Raw genomic sequence first — 17,060 nt, forward strand, 5'->3', positions numbered from 1 at the left:
GCAGTGAATGGAATGCTTTCCAAAAATTATGAGGAACTGCAATGCCCCTTACAAGAGCCATATGTGGCACCCCAGGGGTCTGGTCACCACAGTAATAGAGATTACGTCGGAGAGCAAGTGGGAGGTTTCCTGGTCAGGATCCCTTAAACATGCAACATCCTCCTGCCCCAGTCCTGGGAGGGGAGAATTCTGCCCTCATAAACTGGATCTGGGGTGGGGTTGAGTGAGTCAGAGAACAGAGAACAGTCAGAGTCAGAGTGAGAGCAAGGGAAAGTAACAGCAAGGAGCTCTGTAGGAGCTAGGAGCTAAAGACGAGGGGCTGGAAGCTGAGCAGAGCTCGCCCTGGCAGAAGACAATAGGAACCGGACACAGGAGTCCGAAGCTGTGAGGACTTATATATCCAGCAGCAGAAACCAGCCGGCAGGGGATTTCAGGTCCTCTGGCCATAGAAGCCCGGAGGCTCAGTCACAAGCAAGGGACCAGCACCGCCGTCGTGGAGCGGAGGCTAACAGAAGGCCCCAAGTCACCAGCCATACGGGTGAGCACTACACGGTACACTCAGGGACGTGGGCTACTTCTACCCGCTTACAGCAAGGTAGCCAGGAAGAGTGCAGACAGACGGGGAGGCCTACAACTCCACCTGGCCAGGGGAACTCCTGCTTGCTCACAGACTGACCAGGCCTCTTATTCTAGCCAGTACTCCCGGGAGGGCCTACCTTATAATCATCAGTAAAGACCCTGAACTGCACTGCAAAGACTCTGAGTCATTCCTGCTGCGCTCGTGCACCATCACCCCCATCATCCACACTCACTGCCCTGAGGCTATACTCCTCCCGAGGGGAGTTATCCCATTTTATGCTGCGCACACAACACCAGCCTCAGCGGTCTGGCTCGCAGCGGTGGTACTCCCTGACCGCAATCCACGGGTGGCGCAGTCGGACAATTAACCTCAAAACCTAAGAAAGATTGCCACTGGTTTGACCAGCCTGAGCCACGGGACCGGGTCACCGCCACGGAGACTACAGACCCCAGAGACCCGGCACCGGGTATCCCACACACGTGTACACATGGCCCAGGGGGCGCGTCACATGCAGTACAGCATATTACAAACATAAGTCCCATTATTGGGGAGTGGGTGTCCCATAGTATTTGCTTATGCCTTGCAAGCAAAAGCTGCCAAAAATTAGGACGGAGCAACTTGCAATGCCCCTTACAAGAGCCATGCAGTACAGCATATTACAAACATAAGTCCCATTATTGGGGAGTGGGTTTCCCATAGTATTTGCTTATGCTTTCCCAGCAAAAGCTGCCAAAAATTAGGACGGAGCAACTTGCAATGCCCCTTACAAGAGCCATGCAGTACAGCATATTACAAACATAAGTCCCATTATTGGGGAGTGGGTCTTCCATAGTATTTACTTATGCTTTCCCAGCAAAAGCTGCCAAAAATTAGGACGGAGCAACTTGCAATGCCCCTTACAAGAGCCATGCAGTACAGCATATTACAAACACAAGTCCCATTATTGGGGAGTGGGTCTCCCATAGTATTTGCTTATGCTTTCCCAGCAAAAGCTGCCAAAAATTAGGACAGAGCAACTTGCAATGCCCCTTACAAGAGCCATGCAGTACAGCATATTACAAACATAAGTCCCATTATTGGGGAGTGGGTGTCCCATGGTATTTGCTTATGCTTTCCCAGCAAAAGCTGCCAAAAATTAGGACGGAGGAACTTGCAATGCTGGCACCCTGGTGGTATAGTGGTGGTGGAGGCTGAGGATAAGGAGAAGAAGATTAAACAGCCGAAACGAGGAAGCATATACCCATGTGTGGGTGTGAAGCGGTGCATGTGAATACACCTCCCGAAATAACACAGTGGATTTGACTTTATGTTACTCTGCTGTCATTTGGTGGTGATGAGAAGTCTGGCCCAATCCAGCCCTTGTTCATTTTGATAAGGGTCAGCTTGTCAGCATTGTCCGTTGACAGGCGAGTGCGCTTATCAGTTATAATTCCCCCAGCGGCACTAAAAACACGCTCCGATAACACGCTAGCGGCAGGGCAGGCCAGGACCTCCAAGGCGTACAGAGCGAGTTCATTCCAAGTGTCCAGCTTGGATACCCAATAATTAAAAGGCACAGAGGAATCACCGAGGACGCTGGTACAATCGGCAAGGTACTCCCTCACCATCTTTTGAAACTTTCCACTCCTTGTGAGAGTACCCCGCGCCTCAGGGCCTGTAAGCTGGGCGGGTGTTAGAAAACTGTCCCTGAACGTTGACAGTGTTCCCCTGCCTCTGCTGGATTGGAGTTGCATCTCTCTCGCCTGTACACCTTGGTTGGACAACGAACTGTGACCTCTGCCGCTAGCGTGTTCAGATGGGAATTTGCAGCAAGGGCCTTCTGGTATTGCCCCATTTTTGTAGACCTCTTCACCTCAGGAATAAGAGAGTGAAAGTTCTCCTTGTAGCGGGGGTCTACAAGTGTCACCAACCAGTAATGACTGTCTCACAACATTTTGACAACGCGAGGGTAACGGTTAAGGCAGCGTAACATAAAGTCAGCCATGCGTGCCAGACTGGTAACGGGCAAGATTTCCGTGTCCTCACCAAGATGACGACTGACCATGCTCTCCTCCTCCACCTCCTCCTCCTCTTCCTCTTCCCCCCTGTCCTCAGGCCACCCACGCTGAACCGACGGTATGACACTTGTACAGGTACTACCGTCTGCAACGCATGATAGCAGCTCCTGTTCTTCCTCCTCCTTCTCCTCCTCCTCCTCTCCCTCATTGTCCCCCAGTGCACGTTGGGATGAGATGAGGCTGGGCTGTGTGTAATCGCCCGCTACGGCTTCTTGATCCATCTCATCATACTCTGACTGCAATGCCTCCTCTTTAATTCTCTGCAGAGAGCGTTGCAAAAGACAGACAAGTGGGATGCTGACACTAATGATGGCGTCATCGCCACTCACCATCTTGGTGGCCTCCTCAAAGTTTGTCAGGATGGTACATATGTCGGACATCCAGGTCCACTCCTGAGGTCTTATATGTGGTGTCTGACCTGAATATCGACGGCCTTGTTGCAGCTGGTACTCCACAACTGCTCTCTTATGCTCACAAATCCTTTGCAACATGTGGAGGGTAGAGTTCCAATTTGTGGGGACATCACACACCAGTCGGTGTGCCAGAAGCTGCAAACGCTGCTGCAACACAGCAAGGGCGGCGGAAGCTGTAGCCGACTTGCGAAAATGAGCTGACAGGCGGCGTACTTTCACGAGCACATCTGGCAACTCGGGGTACGATTTAAGAAACCGCTGAACCACGAGGTTAAGCACATGAGCCAGGCATGGTACGTGTGTGATCTCACCACGCCTCAGAGCCGCCACCAGGTTACGGCCATTGTCACACACGACCATGCCGTGATGTAGGTTCAGCGGTCTCAGCCACAGATCTGCCTGCTCTTTCACAGCTGTCCACAACTCACAAGCAGTGTGAGGTTTATCACCTAAGCTTATGAGTATCAGCATTGCCTGTTGCCGCTTGGCGGAGGCAGTACTTCAATGCTTCCAGCTTGTAACTGATGTGGTGATATCTGAGATGGAGGCTGAACATGAGGAGGAGGAGGAGGAGGAGGATGCGCAGGAGCTGTACACTGTGGGGGCAACTCTGACTGACATAGGGCCCGCAATCCTCGGTGTGGGGAGGATGTGTTCCGTCCCAAGGTCCGACTGGGTCCCGGCTTCCACTATGTTTACCCAGTGTGCCGTCAGAGAGATGTACCGTCCCTGGCCACAAGCACTTGTCCACGTGTCCGTTGTCAGGTGGACTCTCCCAGTAACTGCGTTGTTGAGGGCACGGCAGATGCTTTGGGTAATGCGGGGATGGCACACCGGGCAAAATAGTGTCGGCTGGGGACCGAGTACCGAGGGACGGCCACCGCCATAAGATTGCGGAAGGATTCCATCTCCACCAGCCTAAAAGGCAGCATTTCCAATGCAAGCAGTCGTGAAATGTGCGAATTTAGGACTGTGGCCTGTGGAGCGTTAGCTGCGAATTTCCGCTTTCGTTCAAAGGTCTGGGATATGGACAATTGAACGCTGCGGTGGGACGTGGACGTTGATGCTGTTTCTTGAGAAACTGCCTTAGCAAGTGAAGACTTAGAGGAGGGGGCATCTTTACATGCAGTATGGACAGGGGATTGCCTTGCACACACAACAGGGGGTTCTATTGCACGTACAACAGTGGAAGAAGCAGTGGTGACACCCGCTGACACTGGTCGTGGACCCTGGGTTTCGCCCCACAAAGTCGGGTGCTTTGCTGCCATGTGCCTGATCATGCTGGTGGTGGTCAGGCTGGTAGTTTTGTCACCCCTGCTGATGCTGGCATGGCAGGTGGAACATATGACCTTTTTGGGGTTATCAGCAGAGTCTTTAAAAAAATTCCAGACTCTGGAAGACCTACCGCTTGTACTGGCAACGTCCCTCGTGTTGGTGTTACGGGGAACGGTTGCCTGCCTTCTGTCTGCGGCCACCACACTGCTTCTTCCTGCCTGTTGGGGTACTCTGCGTCCCTCCCCCTGTGTGCTGCTGGCCTCACTCTGCATGTCCTCCTTCCACGTTGGGTCAGTTACTAGATCATCCACCACCTCCTCCTCTTCCACTTGCGCACCACGATCCTCCTCCTCACTTCCTGGCAATTGTGTCTCGTCATTGTCCACCTCTTTCTTGTGACTGATTGCCAACGTCGACTTCCTGTGGCCGTGGCTGTTCAAATATTTGGGCATCGCAACATGGGATCTCCTCTTCCACCACTTCAAGCGTATCAGGCGAGGGGCCCAAATATGGAAATGGACCAGTGAACAGCTCTTCAGAGTGTCCAAGTGTGGGATCACTTGCTGTCTGACGACACTCGGCATGGTGGGAGGAAGGAGCATCAGGGTGAGGAGGAGTATGCGGTCGAGACTCACGGCAACTAAGAGTTGACCGTGTGGAAGACAGACCGGAGGTGGTGGTGCCCAGGTAACTGGAAGTATTGTCTGCTATCCAATTAATAACCTGTTCACACTGATCAGTTCTCAATACTGGTGTTGTTCTGTGCTTCCCTAGTAATTCGGTCAAGAAGTGGGAGCGAGAAGATGTGGCTGTTGGTTGTGGCACATTTTCACCTTGGCCACGGCCCCGTCCTCTACACGAACCATCACCAGAACGTCCACTTCCACGTCCCTTGCCACGCGCCTTGCCCATTGTAAATGAAGTAAAATAGCTTATTCTTGCACTATCAATGGAAAAAGGGTAATAAAGAGTAGATTAGAACCGTGGAAGAGGAAAACCACAGTTATTGTTTACTGGGGTAGACCACACTTTTTTAAATAGAGATATTTGCGGCTGAACAGTGAGCGACACACTCAAACTGCTTTTTTTTTAGATACCAAAGGCCCAAAACTGGATAGTACAGCGATTTGACCTGTGGAACTGCGAAACCACACTGGGATGTCGGGCCTACACAAGACTATTTTCAACAGATATATTTTTGTGTCACAACAGTCAGGAGACACTACTGTTTTTCTTTACGGAAAAAACTACCAAAACCTGAATAATAGAGATTTTTTACCGTGGAACAGCAAAAGCACACTTCTGTCTCTCTGGCCTACACCAGACTATTTTCAACAGATATATTTGTGTCTGAAAAATCAGGGAGACACTATTATTATTTTTATACAGCAAAAAATGCCAAAAACAGGATAATAGAGATGTTTTACCGTGGAACATCAAAACCACAGTAATAATTTACTGGTGTATACCAGGCTTTTTAAAATATATATATATTTGCGGCTGAACAGTGAGCGACACACTCAAACTGTTTTTTTTAGATACAAATGGCCCAAAAGTGGATAATACAGAGGTTTGTACCGTGGAACTGCAAAACCACACTTGTATTTCTCGGGCCTACACCAGACTATTTTCAACAGATATATTTGTGTCTGAAAAATCAGGGAGACACTATTTTTTTTTCTTTTACAGCAAAAAATGCAAAAAGCGGGATAATAGAGATTTTTTACCGTGGAACAGCAAAAGCACACTTCTGTCTCTCTGGCCTACACCAGACTATTTTCAACAGATATATTTGTGTCTGAAAAATCAGGGAGACACTATTATTATTTTTATACAGCAAGAAATGCCAAAAACAGGATAATAGAGATGTTTTACCGTGGAACATCAAAACCACAGTAATAATTTACTGGTGTATACCAGGCTTTTTAAAATATATATATATTTGCGGCTGAACAGTGAGCGACACACTCAAACTGTTTTTTTTAGATACAAATGGCCCAAAAGTGGATAATACAGAGGTTTGTACCGTGGAACTGCAAAACCACACTTGTATTTCTCGGGCCTACACCAGACTATTTTCAACAGATATCTTTGTGTCTGAAAAATCAGGGAGACACTATTTTTATTTTTTTTACAGCAAAAAATGCAAAAAGCAGGATAATAGAGATTTTTTACCGTGGAACAGCAAAAGCACACTTCTGTCTCTCTGGCCTACACCAGACTATTTTCAACAGATATATTTGTGTCTGAAAAATCAGGGAGACACTATTATTATTTTTATACAGCAAAAAATGCCAAAAACAGGATAATAGAGATGTTTTACCGTGGAACATCAAAACCACAGTAATAATTTACTGGTGTATACCAGGCTTTTTAAAATATATATATATTTGCGGCTGAACAGTGAGCGACACACTCAAACTGTTTTTTTTAGATACAAATGGCCCAAAAGTGGATAATACAGAGGTTTGTACCGTGGAACTGCAAAACCACACTTGTATTTCTCGGGCCTACACCAGACTATTTTCAACAGATATATTTGTGTCTGAAAAATCAGGGAGACACTATTTTTTTTTTTTTACAGCAAAAAATGCAAAAAGCAGGATAATAGAGATTTTTTACCGTGGAACAGCAAAAGCACACTTCTGTCTCTCTGGCCTACAGCAAACTATTTTCAACAGATATATTTGTGTCTGAAAAATCAGGGAGACACTTATTATTTTTATACAGCAAAAAATGCCAAAGACAGGATAATAGAGATGTTTTACCGTGGAACATCAAAACCACAGTAATAATTTACTGGTGTATACCAGGCTTTTTAAAATATATATATATTTGCGGCTGAACAGTGAGCAACACACTCAAACTGTTTTTTTTAGATACAAATGGCCCATAGAACTGCAAAACCACACTTCTATTTCTCTGACCTACACCAGACTATTTTCAACAGATATATTTGTGTCTGAAAAATCAGAGGCACACTTTTTTTTTTGGGGGGGGGGGGGTGCACCAAAAGGTTAATAAGATGGGTATTTGTACATTGTGAAGGAGGAAAAAAAAAAGAGGATTTAGATAAAAAAAAAGGATTTTTCCTGGCCCCCGGGACCTGGAGCTAAGTCCAGCAATTTCAGCAACAGGAGCAGCACACAGGACTGTAATGCAGCGTTTGCTGGTATAACCACTGCGTCTCCTATACAGCCTGCCTGCCTGCCTGCCTGATATACCTGGGATGGATATTAGTCCTGAGAAGGACTGTTTCTTTGATCTGTCAGCCTTCACAGACCCTACACTAACTATTTTGCAGGATAAATCACTCCCTAAATCAGCAGCGCTGTCACTACACTGTCTGATCCGGAGCGACTGTGTCCAAGATGGCGGCGCCCGGTTTTAAATACTCGAGGTGATGCTGTGCGGCCAGCCAATCACTGTAATGCCCACAAACAACATGGCTGCGGCATTACAGTGACTGGCTGGCAATCCCTGCATGTTCATTGGCTCTGTAAAGAGCGCCAAAATGCAGGGCGGAGACCCGAACTCCCGCCCGAGTAACCCGGAAATGCTCGGTGCTCGCCGAACATCCCAAGTAGCGTGATGCTCGGGCGAGTACCGAGCAGTGTCGAGCATGTTCGCTCAACACTACTTATTATATATGTGACTGACATGTTTCTATCTATCTAATCTATGTGTGATGCTCTATTCTTTCTGTTCTAAATTGTCGGGTACCGGTGTATGCCGCTGATGAATTGCCGGCTTTTAATGTTTCACTGTGAGCATTGTTCCCATCGATTTGGGCAATCACTGTAATGCTACAACCACCATGGCTGTGACATTACAGTGAGTGGCAGACAATCTCTGCATGATTGGTGCTCTAAATAGCGCCAAACATGCAGGTCAGGGATCCGAGCCCCTGCCTGAGCATCGCGCAAGTACTCGGCGAGCTCCGAGCAACTCGAGTACTGAGATGCTCGGGTGAGTACTGAGCAGTGGCGAGCTTGCTCGTTCATCACTAGTCTGTACTGTATATGTGATCCGAGTGACTGACAAACCACAGCTTTAAATAGCTTGCCTTTAGACAAATATTTTTAACAGCGACCTCATGTGAATAACTTCATTGACACATTGCAACAAAATTTAAAAGGAGGCCTGAAATGCCTGAATTTGGAGCACACTTATATGTGATACGTGTGATGTCAAACCATAGTTTTAAATAGCTGGCCTGTAGGTTTCTATTTTAACAGCGACCTCGTGTCAATAACTTTGTTAACACACTGCAACAAAATTTCATTGGAGGCCAGAAATGCCTGAATTTGGAGCACACTTATATGTGATACGTGTGACGGAAAACCACAGTTTTAAATAGCTGGCCTGTAGTTTAATATTTTTCACAGCAAACTGGTGTCAATAACTTCGCTAACACACTGCAACTAAAATTCAATCGAGGTCAGAAATGGCAGAATTTTCAGCGAGCTTATATGTGATCCGTGTGACGGACATACCACAATTTTAAATAGCTGGCTTGTAGGTAACTATTTTTAACAGCGAACTGGTATCAATAACTTTGCTAACACACTGCAACAAAATTTCAATGGAGGCCATAAATGGCAGAATTTTCAGCACAATCATATGTGATCCTGTAATCCGTGTGACTGACAAACCACAGTTTTAAATAGATGGATTTTTAGCGCTGTAATATGGAAAGGATCTGACTGTATTCTCCAGTGCCAACAAGCAAATGGAGCAGAAAAATTGGGTTCTCTGGATTGCTTTTTAACCAATTAATCAGGATTAAGATCCCAGAAAAATTATTCCTGGCCCCTGATACCTGGGGCTATTTCTAGAAATATCTGTAAAGCACCAGCAGATAGAACTGGAATGGACCCTCTTGCTATATGCACTGCAGTCTGCTATATACCCTGCCTGCCTGCCTAGCACTGATATCTATGTATCTGGATTAGTCTTCAGAAGGACTGCTAGTTGAGATGCATATGTGTAGAATATGTTTTGGTATACCTACACTAACTAAGAAACAAGCAAGTCTCCTCCTAGCTCAGCAGCAGGTCTCCCTACACTGCCTGATTCCGTGGTAGACTGTGACGAGCATGGCAACGCCAGGTCTGATAAAGACTTGATGACGTTGTGTGGCCAGCCAATCACTGTAATGCCACAACCCACATGGCTGCGGCATTACAGTGTGTGGCAGACAATTCGTGCATGTTCATTTGCGCTCTAAAGAGTGCCAAACATGTAGGGAGGGAAACTGAGCTCCCGCCGAGCAACCCCGGAAATACTCGGCGAGCGCCAAGCATCTCGAGCAGTGAGATGCTCTGGCGAGCACCGAGCAGTAGAGAGCATGCTCGCTCATCACTAGTTGTTACCCTTCCTCATTGCAAAGCTAGAGATCTGGTTTGACATTTCTCCCAAGTCATGTGACAAGGCTCGTTAGATAGTTGATATTGGCTTTTAGGATTGCTACTTGTAATAGGTGGCACTAGAGTTGAAGTCCTTCTCCTCTCTGAATATTAAATGTTCCAGAGGAGCATTTCACAGCCTATAAGTCTCCTTACACTGGCATGTCAGACATGTCTCTCTCCACAAAGAGAGATGTTACCCCTTAGGAACTTAACCTAGTATGCTATGAAACTAGATTGAAAGAGACTGGGCATTATGGTCTACTCTCAGACTGTAAATATCAGACATGTGAAACCTGCCTAACAGAGAATATAGATTTAGGATGTATGCATCTATTTGTTTTAGTACTCAAATGCATGTAAAATAATGGACAGAGCAACACTATATATTCTTGTTCAGAAATATACTGCCATATTGTGTATACAGCTCTAGCTCCAGACCTACGTGTAAATCTGCAAAAATGAAAGAACCATTGTGGTGCTTTCACATTGTACTTAACTTCACATTGCTGGGTTCCGTCGTGGCTTGCATTAGAACAATGCTGCAAAATGGGATTTGGACGTATGCACCAACGGGGCTATAGACTATAATGGTGCCGGCAGAATGAATGTGTGCTCTACTGTGCATCATTTTTGTGCGTATACGCCTACTTGAGGCGGACACCCAGATACAGTCTACTGCATCATTATAGTTATTGCCCTGTCGGCACATACATGTGAATCTCGTTTTGCTGGGTGTGTTCGAACGCAAACCCCGATGGGACCCATGAATGTGAAGATAAGTGTAATGTGAAAGCACCGTAATAGTTCCCTCTTTTGTAAATTTACAGAGTAGAAAGGGGTGCGTAAAAAAAATATGACTGCAGGATGAGACTACACATTGTTTGCAGTCTATAACCAGACATGGATGCAAAGATGCTGTATACAGAAAATGATGCTTTTTTTTTTTTCTCAAAACTGTTTGCAAAGTTGTTTCATTTTTATTTTTTAAGACACTGAAGAAATAAAAATGGAGTTGCAAAATTATACTTAGCCGTTAAAACAAAAGAGAGATCCAATGTGCTGAGTCCCACCCTGAGGAATTCTAGATGAGATTTATAGGCTGCAAACAACCTCTTCAATAATTGCTTTTGTTCCTTAAAATACAGATTAAATAGGTAATAGTTTAGTTGTTGATCTTAGAAATGAATTCAGCTATAAACCAAGCTGTTTATGAAGCAGCAGTATGAGAATTTGATCATCAAATATTAACGAAAGGCCATATACTATTTTTTTTTCATTATTCTCAACCACATCTTTGATTTACAAGCAATTAAACTGGTTTGAAGGCGATCTAAATTTGTCTAATTAATTATTTATCCAAATGTGTAATGAAATAGCGAGATGGGTAATGGACTGGAGAGTTTAACATTTATTATCCCATCTGTTGCTTGATGTCAAGATGCTTTTGGTGAAAATCAGCAGCAGATGAATCACCTTGAAGGTCTTGTAATTTCCGGCTTTAAATTACAGCTAAAAATTTATGTCACTGGCATTAAACAACACTTCTGACGTCTTTGCATGACTTGTGGGATTTTGTGATAATGGAATGTAAACAGGATTGATATGTCAGATAGTTAATGGCTTCATTGTACTATGTGAGGGTTAGTTACTGTTTCCCGCTGTTCAGTAGCTTTTCTTTATAGAAGCAATATTATAAATCTTCATACATAAAGAATTTGCATATAATATGTGCTTTATTGTTTAGAGTTATAAACTGCTTGCAACACAAGTCAAAAGTAATTGTCAAACAATATTAGTTTACCAGTTAATTAGTTTAAACATATGGAGGGATTGATCATTCCAGCTTTCTGGAACTAAAAAGTCGCAAATTATGGTATACACATTAATTTGCATTTTTCCCCTTTCCTGCTTTTTGTACTTTTCTTTAGGCTACATTCTCACAATGAGGTTTTGGTGAGTTTTTCGAAAAAATGCAAGTAACCCATCTTACTTAATAGGTGTAGAAATGGTGCAGAAAATGTGCAACATCAAAAGCTCATTGTGGGAAGAGCTAAGAGAAGTGGAAAGCGAGAGTGACATTTGTTGTACATAGTTCCTAAAAAGTTATTATTCAGTAAAAATACTTTTTTTTATGAACTATGGCCTCTCTCATTGAACTGTGCAACACCTGGTCCTGTCCGTATCACCACCACAGCTAAAGTCCACACACCCAGCCAGGACCCCATTTTCATGGAGTGTGCCAGGGCGTGAAGCACGAGTACTTCACTGACGGCCACTGTCCCATGCCATGTTACACAACCACAAAAAGGAATGTGTAGCGTATGATGACTTCAATGAAAACTTCCTCACTGTTGGGATGACTTCACAGCTTGTGAATCAACATATATTACAACATATAATATAAGAAAGAAACATGCATTCATTTGATTAATCCAATTTCTAAGCCATATGTTTTTTTTTTATCTTCTTTCCTTTTTTTCAGAAGGAGAGAGAACGTGGATCTAATCTGGCATTCATGTTTCGCCTTCCATTTGCTGCTGGAAGAGTTTTCAGTATCAGCATGTTAGATACATTGTTATATCAGGTATTTCATAACGATACAGGGAAAATCTATTAGAGCAAACAATAAGTGTTATATTATAGCATTCAATTCATAATATGTGGAAATGAAGTAAGACTGTTCACATGCATATGTTGGCAAAATTAAAAGAAAATGCACATACTGTGGGGCAGATGTATGGAAAAGGGTGATTTGGTGAATTATTAGACTGGTTTCTTTTAGTTATGTGCAGATTTGAAACAAAACTTGCATCAAACTATGGGAAGTTCATTGCAGACTTTGTGGCAAAAATGTGGATTTAATGCAGGTTTCATCTCTGCATTGCACAGTGTGAAATCAGCAGTGTGTGTCAGTTTAAATGATGGATTTTCTCAGTAATGTAGGAGTGAGATTTTGCAAATACTTAAACACAATGCTGCTATTACAGCTGATTTTATGACCTAAATACAGTATTCACAAGGAAAATCTACTCTATTGAGTATTAAAATGTGCAGGAGACGACACTACTCTGCAAAAATGTATACCATGCTATTCGACTTGCAGACTGATCCAAATGTATATATGTGCCCGATTTATGCATTGAACCACTTAAAACATAGACGAAATGTGTACAACTGAATACTTTTTAAGAAAGGTTTGCCACAGTTTTATACCATTTAGTATTATAGGGAATTTTGTTAAATATGTCTATATTATTTTCCTCATAGATTGTAAGCTTGGGAGTAGGACCCTCTCTCCTCCTGGTATCTGTTGATTTATGTGATTGTTATTCTGTAATGTCTTTTATTGTCTGTACAAGTCACCTCTAAAATGTAAAGTGCTGCGGAATATGTTGGAGCTATAGAATCCCCTTATCACCATCCTGGTATGCATGGCCCCTCTCATCCCTATTCATGGTATTTATGGCACCCTTCATCCCTCTTCCTGGTATGCATGGCCCCCTTCATCCCTCATCCTGGTATGTATGGCCCCCCTCATCCCTCTTCCTGGTATGTATGGCACCCCTCATCCCTCTTCCTGGTATGTATTGCATCCTTCATCTTGGTATGCATGGGCCCCCTCATCCTCATCCTGGTATGTATGGCACCCTTCATCCCTCATCCTGGTATGTATGGCCTCCCTCATCCCTCTTCCTGGTATGTATGGCACCCTTATCCCTCTTCCTGGTATGTATGACCCCCTCATCCCCATCCTGGTATGTTTGGCACCCTTCATCTCTCATCCTGGTATGTATGGCCCCTCTAATCCCTCTTCCTGGTATGTATGGCACCCTTCTTCCCTCTTCCTGGTATGTATGGCCCCCCTCATCCCTCTTCCTGGAATGTATGGCAACCCTCATCCCTTTTCTTGGTATGTATGGTACCCCTCTTCCTGGTATGTATGGCACCCTTCATCCCTCTTCCTGGTATGTATGGTACCCCTCATCCTGGTATGTATGCACCCTTCATCCCTCATCCTGGTACGTATGGCAACCTCATCCCTCTTCCTGGTATGTATGGCACCCTTCAGCCCTCATCCTGGTATGTATATGGCACCCCTCATCCCTCTTCCTGGTATGCTTGGCACCCCTCTATCCTGGTATGCTTGGCACCACCTGATACCCATCATGCTGCACACAAAAAAATAAACAATTGTACTCACCTCCTCTCTGCACCACCTCTGCATCCTGCTTTGCTGCCGACAGGGATCTCACTGTGTGAGCCGCGCATGATGTAACTGCCATGTGCCCTCACCCTGTGAGATGCTGTGCCGGAATAGTCACTGCTCCCCACACTGGGACTGTGTGTGTGGGGAGCAGTGACCATTCTCTCTCCTTACTAGTGTGTACACTGTACCCACAGCGTGGCTCACACTACAGCCGGCGGTCACATGTGCTTGCTATTAAAGACCATGAATATTCACTTCAACCCATGGGAGTGGGTTGTAGTGAATATTCATGGTCTCTAATAGTGGGCACACAGACTGCTGGAGCCGCACCGCGGGTACAGTGTGCATGCTATTAAGGGGTCACTGCTCCCCACACACACAGTCCCGGCTTGGGGAGCAGTGACTATTCCAGCACAGCATCTCACAGTGTGAGGACGCATGGCTGTTACGCCATGCATGGCTCACACAGTGAGATCCCTGTTAGCAGCAGAGCAGGATGCAGCGGTGGTGCAGAGAGGAGGTGAGTATAATTTTTTATTTTTTGTTTGCAGCATGATGGGGATCAGGGGGTGCCAAGCATACGAGGATATAGGAGTGCCAAGCATACCAGGATGGAGGGGTGCCAAGCATACCAGGATGAGGGATGGGGGGGGCATATCAATACCTGAATGAGGGATGAAGGGTGCCATACATACCAGGAGGAGGGATGAAGGGTGCCATACATACCAGAAGCCGCTCTGCAAGTACAGTGTGTGCGCTATTATTGAAAATTAATATTCACTGCTTCCTACGCCCATGGGCGTGTGGAGCAGTGAATATTCATTTTCTTTAGCAGCGGGTACAGTGTAGGATGCAGCAGCAGGCTACTGCCTCCTGTGCCCCGCTCCTCCGCTGCTGCTGCTCCCCCAACACCACATACAGCCACAGTATATATATATATATATATATATATATATCGGACTATACGATGCACCCCCCACTTTCCTCCAAAATTTTGGAGAAAAAAAGTGTGTCTTAGGCTATCTGCCCACGATGCAGAAATGCTCCGGATTTTTTCCTGAGCATTTCTGCATCTCCCTGTCAGAAAAAACAAATGCGGATTGTACATGCGTTTTTCCTGCCAGGGACAAGCGGATGTGAAGCGTTCTTCACATGCATTTCCGCAAGCTGGTTGACAAGCGCTTTCCAAGCGATTTTAGCATCACTTGAAAAGTGCTTGACAACTTGGTCACACTATATAAATCCATGCAAACGGCATGGATTTATATAGTGTGACCTTAAAGAATGGTAAAAAATTAAAAAATAAATCTATACTTACCTTCTGATGGCTCCCGGAGTCTTTATTTGATCCGTCCTGGCTTCCCGGAATCTCGCGGTACACTGAAGGACCTGCCGTCACATGACTAAATGACGTCAGCGCAGGTCCTTCAGTCCACCGCGATCTGCTGGCAAGCGAAGACAAGCGCATCGGTTGCGATCAGAAGGTAAATATAATATTTATTTTTTATTTTATTCTTTTTTTACAGGTTCCATGGTACCCGGGTCTGGAGGAGAGTCTCCTCTCCTCCAGACCCGGGTACCATCCGCACATTGAAATGCATGGAATGCGCATCTACAGATGCAGTGATGCGTAATCCATGCGTTCCAATGAAAGTCAATGGCAGCGAAAACGCAAACGCAAAATAATTGGCAGTGGTGCTTTTTTTCCTGCAATGATAATCCGCAGCGGAAATTTCCGCAGCATGTGCACATCACATGCGGATTATCATTGGGGAACATGGCAGGCCTTCTACCAAACGTTTTTTAAGCATTTCTGCAGCGGAAATACCGCTGAAAAAACGCTTAAAAAACGCATCATGGGCACACAGCCTTATAGTCCAAAAAGTACGGTAATTTGATAAACTGCCAATTTTGAAGTTTTCCCACCTACAAAAAATGCAGGGGTCTGTAATTTTTATCGTAGGTACACTTCAACTGTGAGAGACAGAATCTAAAAATAATTCAGAAAATCACACTGTATGATTTTTACATAATTAATATGCATTTTATTGCATGAAATAAGTATTTGATACAATAGAAAAATACAACTGAATATTTGGTACAGAAACCAGTGTTTGCACTTTCAGAGATCAGACATCTCCTGCAGTTCTTGACCAAGTTTGTGCACACTGCAGCAGGGATTTTGGCCTACAGATCTTCTCCAGATCTTCGAGGTATGTGGGCTGTTGCTGGGCAACATTAAGTTTCAGCTCCCTTCAAAGACTTTCTATTGGGTTCAGGTCTGGAGATTGGCTAGACCACTCCAGGGCGTTGAATTGCTTCTTACAGAGCACCTCCTGCCCTGGCTGTGTGTTTCTGGTCATTGTCATGCTGGAAGACCCAGTCACGACTCATCTTCAATGTTCTTACTGAGGGAAGGAGGTTGTTGGCCAAAATCTCATGATATATGACCCCATCCATCCTCCCTTAATTACACTGCGGTCGTCCTGTTCCCTTTGTGGGAAACCACCCCAAAAGTATGATGTTTCCCCCACCATGCTTTACAGTTGGAACAGTGTTCTTGGAGTTGTACTCATCCTTCTTCTTCCTCAAAACATGGCGAGTGGAGTTGATACCAAAAAGTTCTATTTCGGTCTCATAAAGAAAAACTAACAGGTCTGTGAGAGCCAGAATTCTTGCTGGTTGGTAGGTGATCAAATACTTATTTCATGCAATAAAATGCAATTTAATTATTTAAAAATCAAACAATGTGATTTTCTGTTGTTTTTTTTTATATTCTGTCTCTCACAGATAAGTGTACATATGATAAAAATTACAGACCTCTCCATTCTGTGTAGGTGGGAAAACTTGCAAAATCGTCAGTCTATCAAATACTCATTTTCCACAATGTACAGATAGGTCCATATATATTTGGACAGAGACAACATTTTTCTAATTTTGGTTCTGGACATTACCACAATGAATTTTAAATAAAACAATTCAGATGCAGTTGAAGTTCAGACTTTCAGCTTTCATTTGAGGGTATCCACATTAAAATTGGATGAAGGGTTTAGGAGTTTCAGCTCCTTAACATGTGCCACCCTGTTTTTAAAGGGACCAAAAGTAATTGGACAATTG

At 44.7% G+C, this 17,060-nt stretch overlaps 1 protein-coding gene across 3 annotated transcripts in view; it reads left to right on the top strand.

Moving 5' to 3' along the window:
• The window catches only part of KCNT2 (potassium sodium-activated channel subfamily T member 2), a 1,642,055-nt gene that overhangs the window by 1,387,410 nt on the left and 237,585 nt on the right, over nucleotides 1–17,060 (top strand). For 2 of the 3 annotated variants that reach the window (XM_073642937.1, XM_073642939.1), the window contains exon 23: nucleotides 12,219–12,320. In XM_073642937.1, the coding sequence (XP_073499038.1) occupies nucleotides 12,219–12,320 (102 nt within the window). The remainder of the gene's footprint in view (nucleotides 1–12,218; nucleotides 12,321–17,060) is intronic. The other variant, XM_073642938.1, reaches the window with a different exon arrangement.

This window comes from Phyllobates terribilis, unplaced genomic scaffold (assembly GCF_046119375.1).
Source record: "Phyllobates terribilis strain yellow unplaced genomic scaffold, ASM4611937v1 Scaffold_8__6_contigs__length_399053987, whole genome shotgun sequence".
NCBI classification, from domain to species: domain Eukaryota; kingdom Metazoa; phylum Chordata; class Amphibia; order Anura; family Dendrobatidae; genus Phyllobates; species Phyllobates terribilis.